Source organism: Dasypus novemcinctus, chromosome 10 (assembly GCF_030445035.2).
Source record: "Dasypus novemcinctus isolate mDasNov1 chromosome 10, mDasNov1.1.hap2, whole genome shotgun sequence".
NCBI classification, from domain to species: Eukaryota; Metazoa; Chordata; class Mammalia; order Cingulata; family Dasypodidae; genus Dasypus; species Dasypus novemcinctus.
This window is the reverse complement of record NC_080682.1, coordinates 111,226,810-111,247,467: the sequence shown is the minus strand read 5'-3', so window position 1 is coordinate 111,247,467 and position 20,658 is coordinate 111,226,810. Positions and strand designations below refer to the sequence as shown.

Below are 20,658 nucleotides of genomic sequence, written 5' to 3'. Positions count from 1 at the left end.
TCATTATGCTCAAACCACACTGAATAAATGAGGAATTATGCTCCTCCTTCTTTAGGGTTATGTTTTAACAAGCAAAATAAGCCCACATAGAGGTACTCAGCTGTTGTGGTTTTTTTTTTAATGAGCGGTTGTAGTTTTACAGAAAAATCATGCGGAAAGTATAGAGCTCCCATATACCCACCGCGCCACAGTTTTCCCTATTACTGGCATTTTGCCTTAGCGTGGTACTCCAGTTACAATTCACAAACGAGTATTATTATAATGATATTATCTAAAGTTTATAGTTTACATTAGGGGTCATGCTTTGTGCTGTACAGTTCTATGTTTTTTTTTAAAGCAGTTTTATCAACATTTATTCACATACCGTACAGTCCATCCAAAGTGTACAGTCAATGGCTTTTGCTATAATCACAGTGCTGTGCATTCGTCAGTGCATTCGTCACCACAAAAAAAAGTTTAGAACAATTTCATTACATTCATGAGAGAGTTTTACCGTGGTACCACAGAAACCTGCATTCCCGCGTTTGGACCATCGCGGGCGCACAGCGGTGTGGGCGTCCACTCGTGGTCGTGGCTCAGCCTCCCCGCTCCCCGCGGCCGCCCTGAGGGGACAGCCAGTGGCCGCCGGGGTCTCACTTTTCTCCTCCAAAAAATGGGCCTTGTGGCTCCTTCACTCGCCCCAAGTCTCGGGGTGGCGATGTCCGCTTCCCCTGCCTCCCCATTTGACCGACGGGCGTCCGGGGCCCAGAGAGGGCCGGTGACCGGCCCGGGGCGCCCAGCGCGGCGGGGCCCGCGCCCTCCCCGGGGCGGGGACGAGGTGCACTTCCGCCCGCCGGGGCCGCGGCACGCGGCGGCTGCGCGCAGGCCGCGGGCGCCAGCAGCATGAGCGGGGCGGCGGCGCCGCGCTCCCCGCGCCCCGGCCTCCCCGCGGGCCCGCCGACGGTGAGCGCACCCCGGGCGCGCCCTCCCCGGGCGCCGCCGCCGCCCTCCCGCCTCCTTTCCTCTGGGTCCCGGGCCGGAGCCCCCAGCTCTGCGCCTCGCTCCCCGGCCGGGCGCGCGCTCTTCTCCTCGGCTGCCGCCCTGCTCTGAGCGCTCCTTCCGTGCCTCGATCACGGTTCCCGCCCCCGGGTCCCTCCAGCCTCTCCATCTCCCCCCCTGGCCTCCCTGCTGCCTCTGTCTCCTCCCTCTGGTCTCGGCCCTTGTTTACGCGGCTCTGCGGTTCCTCTTTTAGTCCCCCGGCTTGTCTCTGGTCCACGGTCCCTCGCTCCCCCCTACCGCCAGCCCTCCTTCGGGACCCCACTAAAGGCTGGCGGCGGATCTCTCCCCACCTCCAGCCCCAGCCTGCCCTTGCCCGCGGGCCGGGTCCCGAGTCCTGCCTGCCTGGGGTGGGGGCAGGGCAGGATCAGGAAAAGGCGCCGGGCGCTCGGAGCAGAAAATCGCGCCCTGGGCCAGGGGCCATCCTGAGGACTTGGTGGAAGGGAAAGAAGATCCAGCAGTGGGAGAGCGTGGCTCTTTCCAGGAAGGCCGTGACACCGTCATTGTTATGTATTGACGGTCCCCTGCTTAGTGCCAGGGCTGCCCAGGTAACGTCGGAATGAATTATCAGGCAGAGAGGGAGCCAGCACTGCGCACCGGGCCAGGGCGAGCAAGACTGGCCTTTATCAGAATACCAAGCTTTCCCGTGAATCAGGGGTGACGGGAAGCTCCGTTGGGTTTAACAGACCTTTCTCTTTGGAGCATCCCCTGTGTGCTGAGCTCTGCAGCAGGTACTGGCGACAGAATGATGAATGGGGGATAGTCTTTCCCTTGAAGAATCTCACAGTCAAGCGGGGGATACAGACGAACCAACAGGGAACTAGGGGAGAGGTAACTACCAGGAGAGGAGAAGGCCACGGCCCTTTGTGATCACACAGGAGACCAGACACCCAGAAAGCTTCTACGGGGAATGAACTTGAAGGGAGGGAGAGTGGGAGGCAAGCGAGGGAAGTGGTGCTCTGCGGGGGGTGGGGGTGGGGGCTGAGCGCAGCAGCTCTGGTTCTGGTAGCTGATGGCTGGGGGCAGAAGCAGCGTCTGGGTTGCAAAGAGCACTGTAAACCTTGGGAAGGAATCTGGAGTTTATCTGGAAGGGAACAAAGAGTCACTGAAGCGTTTAGTGCAGGGAGTGACCGGACCGGATTTGCGCTTCTTGTTTCAGAGCGAAAAAATGGATTGGGGAGGGCTGTGGAGGGGGCAGGGAGCCTTGGAACTGTCCAGGCAAATAGAATCCCCGAGACTTGGTGATTGATTGCACAGGGCAGGGCTGGGTGGTTGGGAGCCGGACTGGCAGGCAAGTCCTGCCTCCGCCTCTGACCCAGACAGCTGAGATAGGGAGGGGTGAGAAGAGGTTAGGAGTGTGGGCGTAGGGAGACACCAAAGAGCTTGGGGGACATCGGAGTGGACGCGTCCCTCCGTTGACCCTGGCTGAGGATGGCCCGAGGAAGTGCCTGGAAGTTTGGGACAGGCGGAGCAGACCCTTTCGATGGGACGCGGGTGCAAGCTGGCCTTTCTAGTTCATCCCTGCGTCCTCACAGCCAGCACTGCCTGGCACCCAGCGGGAGCGCGTTCCTGGGGTTGTGGAATAAAGACAGGTGCTGGGAGAAGTGCCCTTCTGTTATCCAGCACATCCTCCCTTAACCCACAACACCTTCCCCAGCCCTGCACACAGAGCCCGGAGCATTCCCATCTGAGAATGCTTTGGCAGTGCACCCGTAGTAAGGGTGGGCCTTGAGGGAGCGCAGGTGGTCCTGGAGAGGGCTGGGAAAGAAGTCCTTATCTGCTAAAAACATACTGCAGTGTGTGTGGGTGACATGGGAGGGCTGGGATTTGCAAAGAGATTGGGGGAGTTTCTGGGAAAAAGGAGGGAAGAGGAGCCCAGTTAGGATGCTTGGGAACAGGGCTGAGGTCTTGTTTGATAAAGAAATAGGGCTAAGGATGTCGGGGCAGGAAGCTCTTTTGCAAAGCATTGGAAAGTAGCTTCAAAAAGGACATTTGAAGTGATTCTCTTTGACTTGCAGAGCTGGAGGGACTTAGTTTCTCTGGTCGTCAGTCTTCTCCGCATCTGGCAGATGAAGAGCTTAGACCCAGAGCGGGAAAGTGAACTACTACAGCCCACCAGAAACTCCTGCGGGACTGGGAGGTTGGGAGCAGTGGGGTGAGAAGGGGCGCCCGTGCTGTACTGCAGTGCCAAGGCAGCCTGATACGGGTTTGATCCCGGCTCCAACTTCATCACTTCCTAGCTGTGTGACCCTGGACAAATCGCTTCTTCTCTGAGCTTTCTGGGACTTTAAGAGGGCCCGTGAGCTTTCGGTGGGATGGGAATGCTGAGAGCCCGTCGATCCATTCGAAGGCTGAGGTCGGTGACTTCACAGGCATTTACTGCCTGCATTGCGGTGTGAGCTCAGGGTTAACTTAACAGCCTTGCCGAGGGGCCTTGAGCTTTGTGGGAGAGAGAGCAGGTCACCCAGCTCTGGGCTTATTTTCCTCACCGTTGTATTGTTTCGCTGCTGTCAGGATGCATCCTTTCCCCTTCTCCTTCTCCCCTCCAGCCAGCAGATCTGTCCCTGGGAGCTGTTGCCATGGCAACTCAGCTCTCCCCTGCAGTTTGGCTGCCTCTGGCTCTCTTAATTCTGGTACATTAGTCTTGAAGCCCACCGATTAGTTGAGAATGGGGTCGTACCTATGGCAGGCTGAAGGAGTCCCCCGAGCGCTGCGCCCTCCCCCCTCCTGCAGTGACCTAGGTGGAAGCCCCGGGTTGGAAATCCAGCTCTCCTTCTAACACCGCATGCATCTTTTCTGCAGCAGCAGCCATCACATCCCCTAGGAAACCTTTCCTGACAACCTCCAACACAGCCACAGAAAGAGCTGACTCCTCCTTCCTTTGAGCTTTCTCTCTCAGCACCTAAATATTTAAACCATCTGTTTCCCTCACTCCCCTGTGAGCTCCTTGAGGGCAGGGACGGTGTCCTATTCATCTGCTTAGCATAAAGCTTGCAAGTCAGAGGCGTCCCCTACATTTTGTTGGATAAAAGAAAGACTAAGTGAGTGAAGAGTGGAGAAATCTAAAAGTTGGAAGGTAGCTCCACAGTGATTAAGAGTGCAAGCTTTGGAGTAAAACTGCCCTGAGCTCACTTGGTAGCTGGGTGATCTTGGGCAATTTACTTCTCCTCCTTAAATCTTAGTTTCCTGATCCGTGAAGTGGAAATTTAGCACATTCTTTGTAGGATCGTTGAGAGGCTGAATTAGATAATGTCTGTAAAGCACTTTGTAGACTGTGAGGGCGGGGATTGTGTCCTGCTTGTTCATCACTGTGTCTCAGGCATAGGAATGAATGGATTTTAAATGACAAAAGTTGTTTAGGAAGCTGGTTTCTAAGGGTAACGACTGATGTATCATCTCGTGTAATAATGCTGTCTTTTGGCACTTTTGTTAGGTCTGTGCAGAAGCACTTTGTATTCCCCAAATGCAACCCAAACTTTGAGTCTGCTTCTGTGTCCCTCTGTCCCCCCGGCCTGTGTGTGTCCCCGGGGCAAACACCACATCTGTCTCACCCATATTCTCTTAGTCCCCAGTCCAGGATCTGGCAGAGGGGGGGCCTCTAAAATTTCTCTTTAATAGCTGAACCTAACTTACATTTGCACCACACCTTACAGTTTATACTTGACAATTTCACAAGCCACTATTTCACCACCAAGGATATTCCTTCTATTATTTATCCCCGGTGGACCAGATTTGGAAAAACATCCTTCACACAAATTCCAGTTTTTAATCAATCAAGGGCATAGCCAACTGGCAATCAGAACTTGTGATCTCGGTGAAGTAATTTCTAACCCCAACCCCCAGCTCCTGGTGTGGACACACAGTAAATACCCAAGAAATGCTTCCTGAATGAAGAAAAGTGTGGTTTCTTTAGCCTTTCTAAAATGCTGAAAATGCTTTCGGGACACTCATTGGCCCCTATGTCTTAGACCCGAGCACCCTGGGTTGGGAACTCCTAACTTCACAAGAGCTTCATATCCTCATTTCATAAATAAGAAAACTGAGGCCTGGGGAAGGAAAAGGGCTTGCCGGAGCCTACAGACTTGGGAAGTGTTAGGGCTGGGACTTGCTTCTCCAACAGCTTCCTCTAGCTAACATCCTGTAACCTAACGGAGAAAGCTCAAATGTTTGAGTGCGTATTTTTTTTTTTTTAATTTTTTTATTTTTTATTGACTTTGTAATAATATTACATTAAAAATATATATGTGAGGTCCCATTCAACCCCACCCCCCTGAGTGCGTATTCTTATAGCAAATGGAAATCTTTTTTCCTTCTTGAAATGACGACCTCTGGGGCTATACAGCCTAACTATATCCCCTTCTCTAAAATGAACCTTCCAGTAAGCGAAGCCAGGCATGACGACTCCCCTAGATCCTGTACCAGGCTATTCTTCGGATGGAAGTAAGTCACGCGCTCCCTGGAGGTGGCGCTGCTGGTTCACTCTGCCTTTTGTGCCCCCAGATCGCTCCGGTCGTGGTGCTGAACGTGGGGGGAATGTTCTACACCACCCACGTGAGCACGCTGAGAAAGCTGCCGGGCTCCAAGCTGGCCGAGATGTTCTCCAGCTCAGCCAAGGTCTGCACGGACGCGGAGGGCCGCTTCTTCATAGATCGCCCTGGCACCTATTTCGGACCCATCCTGGACTTCCTGCGCAGTGGGCAGCTGCCGGCGCAGCACGTCCCCGAGGTGTACCGGGAGGCTCAGTTCTACGAGATCAAGCCGCTGGTCAAGCTCCTGGAGGAGACGCCGCAGATCTTCGGCGAGCAGGTGGCTCGCAAGCAGTTCTTGCTGCGGGTGCCCGGCTACAGCGAGAACCTGGAGCTCATGGTGCGCCTGGCGCGCGCCGAGGCGGTGGCTGCGCGCAGGTCCGCCGTGTTCGTGTGCGCCATGCGCTCGGAGGAGGACGCGGCGCACTGCGCAGACAGCCTGCGCGCCCTGGAGGCCGACAAGACGGTGGTCAAGTTTGGGCCTTGGAAGGCAGCCCCCGACATCGGGGACCTCCTGGACTGTGTGCAGATGGACCTTAAGGCCCAAGGGTACCAGGTATCCTATGAGCAGCGCTACTCAGAGAAGGCGTTCCGGGCCAAGGTCGCCAATTATTTCTACACATTCCTCTTCACCTGGTGGTAATCCCCGGGGGCAGAGGGTGGTGTGTGTCCGCACGCGCAGGGGCAGGTGCGAGCGCTTGTTATGGGCCCTGGTGGGACTTATGAAATTAAAGGTTGCCATCAAATCTATCGTCCTTTAATTATTAAAACAGAAAGTACTTCCAAAGTTGATCTTCTACAAGCCTTGCCCCCCAGATACCTCCTTTTTTTGCAACTGAAGTTACTTGTTAGCTAGGCACAGCTGCTCTCTCTTCCCAAGACTCCTGGACCTGCCCAGGCTATACAAAAGCAAGGCTGGGATAAGTTAGAATGTTCCAGCCATGCTTTGGCAGAAGATGGGGGTTCACGGGAAAATCACACAGGATACCTTGAATCTAGATAGTCTCATCTAAAAATGTGGCCCAATGGAGCTGTGGATGCGTGCCTTGGTGAGGAAGATGCCAAGGTGGCACCTGTAGTTTGTGCTGCCAGGATCCCCTGTTCCAGAGGCCGCGAGTGTTGGCTGCTGAGACCTCACGGCTGGTCCCTTCTCCAGGGCAGGGGTCATCGGGGCATGGTTCCTGGCGCGGCACTGGCAGCAGCACCTGGCAACTCTTTGGAAATACAAACTCTCCAGCCCGACCTCAGAACTATGAATCAGAAACTCTGAGGGTGGGCCTGGCAATCTCTTTTAAGAAGCCTCTAGATGATTCTGATGCGCTCTAACTTGAGTCTGACTCCTCTAGAAGAGTACTGTCCTCAGCCAGCAAGAGCTGTCTCATTGTATGGGGGTACAAAGGACTGCCCCTCGCCTCAAGGAGGAACCCACTCCGGTGCAATTCCTGTCCTGGAGAGCCTTATGGGATCCGGCTGAGATCAGTGTTCACTTGAGACCAAACCACTGCTTGCCTTTCCTCTGCTCTGCCGTACTCGCTCCCTTTTTCCTGAGAGCACTCCCTCAGTAAACTGCTTCACCACCTAAGACAATGCCTGGCTCAGGAGGGCATGCGAAGGCACTCGTCCTCCTCGGAGCCCAGGTCTGTGGTGGATGACCTCCTTCCCTGCCTACTAGGGCCACCCACCATCCGGGTTTATCCAGGACTGAAACAGTTCCTGGGACCCAAGATTGCTGATACCCAAACCGAGAGGGTCCCAGGCAAACAGAGACGAGATGGTCACCCTACTGCCTAGCCAAGCTTCCCTGTCCTTTTCCTTTCTGGGAAGACCCTTCCCCTGGAGATATACCGTGGAGATCTCCAACTCAGGACAGACTATAATTACCCACAGGAACCTGGCTTTACCACCCTCCTCCTCCAGTGGGATAACTGCTATCTCCGGACCTTTCACAAACCATTTGAATTTTCCCTTTATGGCGCCTGCCCATCTTGCAACATCTCTGTGGTGTGTTTCTATAAAGGCTCAAAGCCTGCCCCTTGGACTTGGGAGTCTAGCTCCTTGAGGATACTATGAGTTTTCTTCAGTTTGCAGTTTCCTCAAAAGGCTGCACAATGCCCTCTAATGCTCATAGCAGCAATTCAGCCCACCGCTCTGGAGGCTCCAGGTTTGGGGCTGTTGGGGTGCTCCTGTACCCTAGTGTTGTGGTTTTTTTTTACATACTTCCTCTTGCTCTTGAGAAAAAGGTCCAGTCTCCATGGCATGAGAACCCTTTCCTGACTCCTCCCCTTGCTAGACTCCCTGCGTCTCAGTAATAAAGAGTCTCTTCCAATTCCGGTCAGACCTGTTCTCTGTGTGAACCCTTCCAGTCCCTCAGGCTCTGTAAGGCAGCACGTACAGCAGTGGTTCTCTACTTTGGCTGCCCATTAGATTCACTCAGGGAGATTTAAAGCACTCCAGGGAAGCGGACTTGGCCCAGTGGTTAGGGCGTCCGTCTACCACATGGGAGGTCGGCGGTTCAAACCCCGGGCCTCCTTGACCCATGTGGAGCTGGCCCACGCGCAGTGCTGATGCACGCAAGGAGTGCAGTGCCACGCAGGGGTGTCCCCCGCGTAGGGGAGCCCCATGCGCAAGGAGTGTGCCCCGTAAGGAGAGCCACCCAGCATGAAAGAAAGTGCAGCCTGCCCAGGAGTGGTGCTGCACACACGGAGAGCTGACGCAGGAAGATGACACAAGAAAAAGAGACACAGATTCCCCGTGCCACTGATAAGGATAGAAGCGGTCACAGAAGAACACACAGCGAATGGACACAGAGAGCAGACAACTGGGGGGGAGGGTAAGGTGAGTAAGGAGGTGGGGCGAAGGGGAGAGAAATAAATTAAAAAATAAAACACTCCAATGTCTAGACCATACCCAGGCCACACCTGAAATAAATTAAATCAGAACCTTCAGGGGTGGGACTCCATCGAGAGTATTTTTTAAATTCCTCCCCAGATGATTCCATTGCACAGTAAAGGTTGAAAACCTCTGCTGTAGAGTTTTACCACCTTGAGGCAAGAATGACAATTCACTGGTAAACCCCAAACCAGTGGTGATCATTCAGGACCATGATTTTTCTAGGGGGTACGTATCTACCATCAAATACCTCTCATTGGTGGGGATGTTGTTTTTAATCACTGGCCTGAGAGTGATTACCTGTGCTAATAGATACAATATTTATCGAAACAATTGATTAAAAGCTTGGGGATTATGGGGAGGGAGATAGGTGGTTGTTCTCTGAGCACAAGAACTGTGGTACATCCTCACGCGGTCCTGACCTGAGGAGCAGCGGTATTGCTACTTCCAGCATTAGCTAGAGGCCGCCTCATTGACCAATGACAGGGCTGTCTCCAGGCTCTTCCAACTGCAGGTTTCTCCCCAGTTGTTTGCCAAGGGAACAACATGTGACACAGAGGCTTGATAAACACTTGTGCATTGGAGCTTGCACACGTGAAATGCTGTTGCCACCTAAAAGAGAAAACCAGGCTATCCTGCTGGAGAGGCTGTGATGAGGGGGTCGAAGGTTTGTGAATGAGTCCATTTTTGACCATCCAGGCCTGTTCAAGCTACCAGATGATTCAGTCAAGTAAGAGACACCAGAGGTGCCCACCTTACGCCTGCCCAAACTGCACACTTGTTAGTAAATAATGATATTTTAGGCCTCTATGTTTTGGGGTCATTTGTTGCTCTGCGATTGATAACTGATACACTCCCCTTTAAGGGGCTTTCCAAGAAATCCCATCCGGTGATATCTCTTTATATTTCGTTGGCCAGAGCTGGGACATATGGCCACAACTCTATGCAAAAGATACTGGAAAATATAGTTGGCTTTTTAAATTTTTTCCCTTTTAAATTGATATGTAGCGCAGTTGTAGATTTACAGAAAAATCATGCAGAAAGTACTGAGTTCCCATATACTTGTTCCCTCACACTTACAGTTTTCCCTGTTATTAACATTTTGTGGGGAAGCCAACTTGGCCCAGTGGTTAGGGTGTCTGTTTACCACATGGGAGGTCCATGGTTCAAACCCTGGGCCTCCTTGACCCGTGTGGAGCTGGCCCATGCGAGTACTGATGCGCACAGGAGTGTTGTACCATGCAGGGGTGTCTCCCGCGTAGGGGAGCCCCACGTGCAAGGAGTGCGCCCTGTAAGGAGAGCCGCCCAGCGCAAAAGAAAGCGCAGCCTGCCCAGGAATGGCGCCGCAAACACGGAGAACTGACACAACAAGATGACGCAACAAAAAGAAACACAGATTCCCATGCCGCTGACAACAACAGAAGCAGACGAAGAAGACGCAGCAAATAGACACAGAGAACAGACAACCGGGGTGGGGGAAAGGGGAGAGAAATAAATAAATAAATACATCTTTTAAAAAAACATTTTGTTTGTGCGGTACATTCGTTACAACTGATGAACCAATATTATTGTATATATATTTTTAAAGATTTATTTATCCCTGCCCCCTGCCCCGTTCACCCCGTTGTCTGCTCTTTGTGTCCATTCGCTGTGTGTTCTTCTGTGTCCACTTCTATTCTTGTCAGTGGCACCGGGAATCGGTGTCTCTTTCTGTTGCGCCATCTTGCTGCGTCAGCTCTCCGTGTATGCGGTGCCACTCCTAGGCAGGTTGGAATTTTCTTTCGTGCTTCTTGCGTGTGGGGCTCCCCTATGTGGGGGACACCCCTGCATGGCGCGGCACTCCTTGCGCGCATCAGCACTGCGCATGAGCCAGCTCCACAGGGTCAAGAAGCCCTGGGTTTGAACCGTGGACCTCCCATGTGGTGGGCGGACGCTCTATACATTGATCCAAGTCCGGTTCCCTCACTGAGGTTTTGATTCTCATTTCCCTAAAGGCTAATTTGTTGGGCATCTTTTCATGTGCTAATGGGCCATTTATAAATCTTGCTTTAAACATTTTTATGCTAGGCAAAATATCATCTCCAATAAAATTGAGTTCTTTAGAAGAGAAGGAGAGAATGAATATAGGGGAATAGTCAACAATCTGTACCACACATATGCATGTAGGACTTGGTCAGCTTTTTTACTACTTTACTCCTAAATATGATGAGACAGACATTTGTAAACTTGTGGGAAGCAGATGTGGCTCAAGCAACTGAGCTCCTGCCTACCACATGGGAGGTCCTGGGTTCAGTTCCTGGTGCCTCCTAAAGAAGACAAGCAAGACAGTGAGCTGATGCAATGGGCAAGCGCAGGAAGCTGATGCAACAAGAGACACGAGGAGAACATAATGAGAGATACAACAAATGGGGAACAGAGGTGGCTCAGGTAATTAGGTGCCTCCCTCCTACATCGGAGGTCCCAGGTTTGGTTCCTGGTGCCTCCTAAAAAGAAGACCACTACCCAAGAAGCAGACACAGCAAATACAAACAACGAAGGGGTGGGGAGAAATAAATACAAATAAATCTTTAAAAAAAAAAGCTTGTAATGTGAAATTCAGAACCAACCAAACCAAACCAACAAACAAAAAACACTGAATAGAATTTAGCTACTTGAAGGAAGCAGAGACTACAGAGAGCAGAACTTCAAAACAACTGTAATAAATCCCCAAATGACTTTCCTTTACACAACATGGCCAAATCCAACAGGGGCTGGATTTTCCGCTTCTTCCTGAAATAACTAAGAACCCGGTCAAGAAATGAACAGTAGGTCTCAATGCATTGCACATTAGGCAACTGAGGACAGGAGCTCAGGTGGGAAGCTAAGGAGAGAGGTCCCGTGACTGCTGCCAGCTTCCTGCCTGGAGAAAATATGCAGGCCATGGCTCAAGGGGGAAACCCCGGCAGGCCTTGGTAGGCTCCCGAGTTGAGGAGACAGAGCTGGGAATCTAGGGAAGAGGAGGTAGCAAGAGTTTGTGAGGCAGAGTGCCAGAGAGGAGAGAGCTGCACACAGAGGGAACGCTGGAGACTGGAGCTGGGTCCTCCTCAAGTGTTCAGTGGAGTCCTCATCAGTGCACGTGAGACCAGGGAAAGAAAAAAGGAGGAAACTGTGTTCAGGGTCACAGAACCAAGAGAAGTACTCCCAACAGCCAGAGTGGAAACCTCACGATTCATGGGAAATCACTGAGAATAGAAAGGGTTCTGTGTGAGTAGTAATAGTAAGGGTTCTGTGTGAGTAGTGGGGAAAATTATACCTTGAGGAGTGGATGTGGCTCAAGTGGTTGAGCACCTGCTTCCCACATGGGAGGTCCCAGGTTCAGTTCCCAGTGCCTCCTGAAAACAAAAAAACAACAAGCAAACAAATGAAAAAACCAACTCAGGAGAGGCGATGTGGCTCAGTGGTTGAGTGCTGGCTTTCTACATACAAGGTCCCATGTTCAATCCCCAGCCCTGGTACCTAAAAAAAAAAAATTATACCTTAACTACATGCTGCTCTGGTTTTGCCTAATAAAGCTAAAAAGCAAGTAACAAAAAGATCGAACTGTTCCTAAGTTACTTAACCATACCTGGGAACAAAACTCAAGAGTATGTATAGGAATACAATAATATCCAGCACCCAGTAAGGTACAATTCACAGCATCAGGCATCCATGCATGCAAAGTAGGAAAATACAACCCACGAGGAAGAGAAGAATCAACTAAAGCAGCCCAGAAATGGTACAGACAATAGAAATAATAGACCAGGCCAATAAAACCATTATTATAACTGTATTCCATTGATTAAAGGGAATATTGAGCATATTAAATTGGAACGCAGAAGATCTAAATGGAACTTCTAGAAATGAAAACTATAATCTTTGGGGTAAAAAGTATACTGAATGGGATTAATGGCAGATGAAATTTTGCAGAAGAATTTGAAGATACAGCAATAGAAAAATGTAAAAAATGAAACCCTGAGAGAAAAAAAAAACTTAAAAATGACCAGAGCATCAGGAGCTGTGGGACAACTTCCAAGTGCTAAATATACCTGTATTTGGAGTCCTTGAAGAAGGGGAAGGAGAGAAAAAAATTGAAGTCATAAAAGCTGAAAGACTTCCATAATTCGATGAAAACTGTAAACCCACAGATCCAAAAATCTCAACAAACCACAAGCACAAGACACATGAAGAAATACCAAGGTGCATCATAATTAAGTTGCTTAAAATGAGTGATAAAGAGACAATCGTAAAAGCTGCCAGTTGGAAAATGACACGTTGTCAATAGAATAATAAGGATGACAGCAGATGTCTTATTGGAAAAAAACGTAAGTTAGGAGACTGGAACAACCTCTTTAAAGTACTGACAGAAAAAACTGTCAATCTAGACTTTTTCACTCAGTTGAAACTTCCTTTCAAAAAAGAAAGAAATGAAAACAAAAAGCTGAAAGAATTCAGCAGCAGCAGCCCTGTGTTACAAAAAACGTATTCAAGGAAGTCTTTTTAGCAGAAGGAAAAATGACTCCAGTTAGAAATCTGGATCTACCCAAAGAAATGAAGAGCACCAGCAACTGTAACTACGTTGTAAATATAATGACTCTTTTTCTTCGTTAAATCTCTTTAAAAGATATTCAACTGTTTAAGGCAAAAGTGATAGCCATTACTATAGGGGTATAGAATGTATAAAAGTAAAATGTATAACAATAATAGAACAAAGGTTGGAGGTGTTGTGAGATTTTTACTCTATACACAAAGCAATGTAATATCACTTTTAGACTGTGATTGTCTCCTAAAGCAACCACTAAAATATGTACATTTGCAAAAGCTCATCCAACTGTAAACTCAAGATCTGTGCATTTTAATGTATGTAAATTTTATTTTATTTTTTAAGATTTATTTTTTATTTATTTCTCTCCCCTTCCCCCCCCAGTCGTCTGCTCTCTCTTTCTTTCTTTTTTTTTAAAGATTTATTTATTTATTTAATGCCCCCCCCACCCTCCCCCGGTTGTCTGTTCTCTGTGTCTATTTGCTGCGTCTTGTTTCTTTGTCTGCTTCTGTTGTTGTCAGTGGCAAGGGAAGTGTGGGCGGCGCCATTCCTGGGCAGGCTGCACTTTCTTTCGCGCTGGGCGGCTCTCCTTACAGGGCTCACTCCTTGCGCGTGCGGGGGAGCACCTCTGCGTGGCGGGCACTCTTTGTGCGCATCAGCATTGCGCATGGGCCAGCTCCACATGGGTCAAGGAGGCCCGGGGTTTGAACCACGGACCTCCCGTGTGGTAGACGGACGCCCTAACCACTGGGCCAAGTCCGTTTCCCTGCTCTCTCTTTCTATTCGCTGTGTGTTCTTCTGTGTCCGCTTGCATTCTTGTCAGGCGGCACCAGGAATCTGTGCCTCTTTTTGTTGCATCATCTTGCTGCATCAGCTCTCCGTGTGTGTGGCACCACTCCTGGGTGGGCTGTTTTTTGCGCAGGGTGGCTCTCTTTGCGGGGCGCATTCCTTGCATGTAGGTGCGGCTCCCGTAAGTGGGGACATCCCTGTGTGGCACAGCACTCCTTGCGTGCATCAGCACTGCACATGGGCCAGCTCACCACATGGGTCAGGAGGCCCTAGGTTTGACCCCTGGACCTTCTAGATGGTAGGTGGACGCTGTATCAGTTGAGCCACATCCGCTTCCCTGTATGTAAATTTTATGTCGAACTTAGAGAGAAACCATTTAAAGACTAGAAGTAGCGTATTAGAAAATTAAAAATATAGAGGTAAAATAATGAAAGGAATTGAAAGCTGTTTCTAGAAATATGGGGGGAAATGATGGAAGGAATTCAAAGATGTTTTCTCCGGGGCCTAGGACTCAATGGTGAGGAAGGATGGGTAAGGAGACTGCTATTTATCATTGTAAACCTTATAGAGTGATTGGTTTTTAGAAACTTCTTTTATAAAAACTGTGTGTGCTTATTACTTTGCTTAAAATAAAAAGTTAATCTGCTGGCCTAGTTTTGGCATTTTTATTTGATTTTATTCAGTGTAGAAGACCTCATCGAACTATTATTGTTCATAAGAAGACATAATATTTATAGACATTAAGAAGACATCCCTGAAATCAAACAGACCTGGTCTGGAATCCCACCTCCACCATTTACTACGGGACGATCATTTGGGTCTTGGTTTACTCATCTGTAAATGAAAATGATAGCAGTATCAGCATCATAGGGTGGCATATGATAATGCATGTAAAGTCTTTGCCATGGTGCTTCAGGCATAGAAAGTATTAAAAAAACATGATTATTCTGGTGATGACTTCAACAGAGCATGCTATAAAGGAAGGAGCTCTGGACTTAGACCGGAAGACCTGGTTTTGAATAGCAGCTCATCAATGACTTACAGTGTGTTCTCAGGCAAGAGACTTTGGAGGGTTTCTTGAGAGGGGAGCTGCATAGTAAGTTTGTTGTGAGGTTGTAGTGGCTTGAATGGTGGTCTCCTAAAAGATATGCCCTCCTCCGAATCTCCAGAACTTGTGTTATCTTATTTGGATAAAGGGTCTTTGCAGTTTGATTAAGTTAATGAACTTCAGTTGAGGAGATCATCCCAGATGATCTGAGTGTGACTGAGATCGGATGACAATGGTCCTCACAAAGCTCAGAGGAGAAGGTGGTGTGAAAATGGAGGCAGAGATTGGGGTGACGGGGCCAGGAGTGCAGGAATGTGGCTGGAGCAGTTGCCAGCACCTGGAAGAGGTAAGGAATGGCACCTCCCCTGCAGCCCCCAGAGGGAATGCAGCCCTGCCAACACCTTGATTTCAGACTTCTGGCTTCAGAACTGTGAGAGGATACATGTCTGTTGTTTTAAGCCCCCAAGTTTGTTTTATTATTTATTACAAGTTTGTAATTTATTATGGCAGACTCAGGAAACTAGTACCAGAGGGCTAGATTAAATAATATATTTGGAAATACCTCGTATATTTTAGAGCTCTGAGATTGTTCAGGCAAAATCTTAAGACTAGGGCGGCGGACTTGGTCCAATGGATAGGGCGTCTGTCTACCACATGGGAGGTCCGCGGTTCAAACCCCGGGCCTCCTTGACCCGTGTGGAGCTGGCCCACGTGCAGGGCTGATGCGCGCAAGGAGTGCCTTGCCATGCAGGGGTGTCCCTGCATAGGGGAGCCCCATGCGCAAGGAGTGCGCCCTGTAAGGAGAGCCGCCCAGCGCAAAAGAAAGTGCAGCCTGCCCAGGAATGGCGCTGCACACATGCAGAGAGCTGACACAACAAGATGACATAACAAAAAGAAACACAGATTCCCGTACCGCTGACAACAACAGAAGCGGACAAAGAAGACGCAGCATATAGACACAGAGAACAGACAACGGGGGTGGGAGGGAGGGGAGAGAAATAAATAAATAAATCTTTAAAAAAAAAATCTTAAGACTAGGGAAGTGGATGTGGCTCAAGTGGTTGGGTGCCCACCTACCACATGGGAGGTCCTGGGTCCGGTTCCCTGTGCCTCCTAAAGAAGACAAGCAAGACAGCGAGCTGACACACCGAGCTGGTGCGGTGAGCTGACGCAACAAAGAGACACAAGGAGGAAACACAATGAGGGACACAACAAGCAGGAGGGGGGGAGGTGGCTCAAGCCACTGGGCACCTCCCTCCCAGTGGGAGGTCCTGAGTTTGATTCCTGGTGCCTCCAAAAAAGAAGATGAGCAGACACAGAGAACAAAGAGCGAGTGCAAACAACTAGGGGAAGGGGAGAAATAAAAGTAAGTTTTTAAAAACCCTCAAGACTAAAAGCAATGCAGGGCAAGGCCAAGGCCATGACGTCTCTCCCAGACTTCACAGGAAACATTAGGACTCTACATCCCTTACATCCTCACACAGAGCCGCCACTACATCCACAATTAGTAAAGCAAATGTTTAATCTGAAGTCATATGAGAGGGATCATAGCAAAAAGCTCCCTTAGGACTATTCTGGAACTTCGTTTTTAATTCTTTTGTGTGTGTGTGTGTGTGTGTGTGTTAACTTATATATATAAAACGCAAAATTTCCCATTTTAAACATTTCTAAGTATACGATTCAGTGATACTGATTATATCCACAACGTTGTGCTACCCGCTCTGTTATCCATTACTAAGACTTTTCATGACCCCAAACAGAAACTTCATACCCATAAAGCAATAATTCCCCATTATTTGCCCCCATCCCCATCACCAGCTCCTGGTAATCTCGAATCAACTGTCTCTATGAATTTGCTTATTATTATAGGTATTTCATATAAGTGGAATAATACAATATTTGTCCTTTTGTGTCCAGCTTAATTCACACAACATAATGCTTTCAAGTTTCATCCACGTTGTAGTACATATCAGAACCTCATTCCTTTTTATGGCTGAAGAGTAAATCTTCCATTGAACATATATCTTGTTTATCCAATCATTTGTTGGGTTGTTTCCACATCTTAGCTCTTCTGAATAAAGCTACAATTAATGTTGATATGCAAATATCTGTTTGAGTCCCTGTTTTCAGGTCTCTTGGGTATTTATCTAGGAGAGTAATTGCCATGTTATACAGTAATTCTATGGTTAACTTTTGAGGAACTGCCACGCCATTTTCCTCTTTTTTAGCTCTTGATTTCACCGCCAGGTCCAAAGGCACATTAGAATTTCGTTTCCTTCTATGGACTTGTGATTTTATAAGCATCTATCAATCCGGTCTTGATCCATAGCTATTTGAGAGCTTTTCTTTGGCAGTTGCCTGTCTCATTAGACTCAAAGCAATGTTGGACTTAACAGAGACAATTCTTTACCTACTCATGGTATTGTTAATTGTCAAGCTTTAAGGAACTGAAGCCAAACCAGAGGTTTTGTTTTTAAAGATTTATTTTATTTATTTCTCTCCCCTTTCACCCCTTGTCTACTCTCTGTGTCCATTCGCTGCATGTTCTTCTGTGTCCTCTTGCATTCTTGTCAGGTGGCACTGGGAATCTGTGTCTCTGTGTCTCTTTTTTTTTTGTTGCGTCATCTTTCTTTGTCAGCTCTCCGTGTATGTGGCGCCACTCCTGGGCGTGCTGTGCTTTTTTCATGCGGGGTGAATTCCTTGGGCGTGGGGCATCCCTACATGGGGGACACCCCTGCGTGGCACGGCACTCCTTGCGCGCAGCAGCACTGCGTGTGGGCCAGCTCCACACGGGTCAGGAAGCTCTGGGTATTGAGCCCTGGACCTCCTATATGGTAGGTGGATATTCTATTAGTTGAGCTACATCCTCTTCCCCCAAACTAGAGTTTTACATTCAAATGCAAAATTGCTCAGAGCATAGTCATTTTCAAAGAGCATTATAATTCAGTAACTTTGTTATGTTGTTGTTTTTTTCCTTCATATTTTCAAAGCTTGTTCTAGGTTTTCCTTTTTTGGTGTTTTATATGGCTGACAATTTAGAGTGGAAAAGTCCTAGATGTCTATTTGAACTTTTTATCATGAAGCAGTTCAGCATTATTTATCAAGAGCCTGAAAAAAGAAGTTGGTACTCTTGGATCAGTAATTACGCTTATAAGATTGGATTTCAAAGAAATAGAGATTCAGACATTTACGTAACCCATATTTTTGCTGGAATTATCCTGCTCCTTAAGATCTAAATTAGATTGCTTAAAATCTCAATTTCACGAATTTCAGAAATTCATGCCCTCCCCAGTATTTCTGCACATTCCCAGAGAGCTCATGTTTTGTTCAGTTCCGTTCTCTGCTCCTGCTGGATTCATTTGGTAAAAGGCATCATCTGGATGTCTTGCACCTGCTGTTGCTGTTCTACACAAAACGCACCCAGATTTAACACTCAGATCCTTTTCTTAATTTTTACAGATGTCACGCACACCAACTCATGAACTATTTGTGCATGTTGCGGACTGTGGAGTAAAACAGGCAAATAAAAGGGACAGGTTACATCACGGAAACACAAATAACTTCAAATTGAATATCGGACATTCTTAAAAGTTTGTCAGTCACTTCCATCACTAAGGACTTTTCACTAGTGGATTTTATTCATTTACCATTCTTTCTTCCTCCCACCAACCCCCTCCTGCCATGCATCTCTGTGGGTGAGTATTCTTCCCTGCCCCACTGATTTTGTGCTTGGCCTCATGACAATCTGGCCAATGGGATATGTGTGGAAGGGACAGTGTGCCAATCCCAAACCAAGGCTTTAGAGGCATGCCAAGTTTCCACCCAATTTCTTCTGAGACCATGCCCCAGTTTAGCTACCTCATCTCTTGCTTCGCCTCTAGCCTTCATTCATAAGCCCAGGATCTCACTTTCCTTCTAAGCAACTTATCAAACTGTTTTATTAAACAAAGGCAAATCCAGTATTCCCCAACTCCCACTCCATATTGCAATCAACATAACATACTATTTTTTTTTATCCTAGTTAGCTTGCAATAGCAAAGCAATGGGAAATAAGTCTTTAGTTATAGTGCCATCTGTATAATGCAATGTTCTGCAACAATTAAAAATAATGTTTATGGATGGCTTAAAATGATTAGGGAGGCAAATGCTCATTTATTTCAATATAATTAATCCTCCAGATAGGGTTTAAGGTGGAGTGGCTTACAGGGCTATGAAAAAAATTATCCAAGGAGATATACATTAGAAGTGTACACTGTTGTTTGTCTATCCAGTAATACCATCTCCTCCCTTCCTCTTTTCCAACGGAAAAACAAAATAGAAAAGCACACTAATATTGTTCAAAATATTATGTTTTGGGAAGGGGTGTGGCTCAAGCAGTTGACTGCCTGCCTCCCAAGTGGGCGGTACTGGGTTCAGTCCCGGTACCTCCTAGAGAAGACAAACAATGAGCAGACAATGAACAGACACCAAGTGCAAACAAGGAGCAAAAACAGTGAGCAAACAGACGAGGAACCCATCTCAGGGAGGAGAAAAAATGTTCCTTTTTTTTTTTTTTAACATGGCATGTTCTTTTATTAGTATCCTTTTATGTCTGATGAGAATGAAACACAGAAAAGCCATGTAACTTGTTCAAGACCACACAGCTAGTAAGTGGCAGACCCTGGATTGGAGGGTGAGCAGTCGGATTTTAGCACCTGCAATCTTTGTTTAATGTTTAATGGGTTTATGAGACTTTTCAGGTATCTTGGGACTAAAGAAAATTATAGTTAGTGGAGGAAAACGTAAAACTGAATGCTAAATGTAACTGTCACGAAATCAAAGGGAAAACAACGAAAGATTAAAAACCCTTTGTATGTTTTCCTCACGAAGACACCCCAGTTCATAGCCCTGCATCAGGTTTCCAACACTTATTCTTTATCCCTCCCCTACGAGGCCCCTCCGTTCTCTGTTCTTTTCTGCTCTGCTTGGTGTCCTGGAGAACTGACCCCTTCTCTCTGATTTACCAGAGGCCTGGAGAGTACAAGAGTGGAAGACCGGTGACAAGGAGGGCTAGGGAATTGGTATGTGGATGGACATCTCAAAATGGGAGAAAATATGTGTGTTTCTTGTGAATGTCCACCAGAGGGCATCTACTGTAAGAAGAGGCTCTCAGAAAAATTGAATGGGCTCAGTGATCTGACCTGTGGATTTCAGCCAGCTGCCTACCCCAGCTACTCAGTGCTTGCTTAATGGAGTCGAGAACAAAAGTCACAGTGGCAGGGATGGACATTATGCAGGGACTTGACAGTATAGATTTCTTTTCACCAAAACCGATCTGGGCACTGATATATATTCAACCTGCCAACAGCAGGGACCAGCACTGAGCTCCTGATATGCTAACTTGGGGGTGGGTGGACTGTGAGGGAACAAGGGGAGGGAGGAACCACGTAGCTGCTTAGTGACCAATTTACATCACCGCAAAGTAGTTAGCTTTTGCTTCAGAACAAACTGCTTGGAAAATTTATGCCGTTTCTGTGCAAATGGCATTGACAGCTTTGTTTGGGTATGTTTGCAAAGTTGCTTAGGGGCAGGGTGCAGATTTACTTACAATTCAGGGTAATCAAGTTATACTCTCCTTCTCATCCCTGAAGGCATTTCAGGGTGATAAAAAAAATCCTCCAGGTCAGAAGGCAAATTTGTTTCCTGGCCAGTATAATAAAGATAATGTCTCTCTCCAGAAAGCAGGTTTGTAGAAGTCCCCTTGTAAGATTGGCGCTTTCCTAAATTCAGTGTTCCTCAGCTGTGACACATACCTAGTGTGTGCATGGCATGAA

General features: G+C 48.0%; 1 protein-coding gene across 1 annotated transcript; it reads left to right on the top strand.

Moving 5' to 3' along the window:
* The first annotated feature begins 818 nt into the window (after positions 1 to 818).
* KCTD14 (potassium channel tetramerization domain containing 14) lies at positions 819 to 7,891 on the top strand. Its single transcript, XM_058306041.2, has 2 exons — positions 819 to 942; positions 5,536 to 7,891. The coding sequence occupies exons 1-2, from the start codon at positions 883 to 885 to the stop codon at positions 6,202 to 6,204; spliced, it is 729 nt and encodes a 242-aa protein (XP_058162024.1). The 5' UTR covers positions 819 to 882; the 3' UTR covers positions 6,205 to 7,891.
* The last annotated feature ends 12,767 nt before the right edge of the window (positions 7,892 to 20,658 follow it).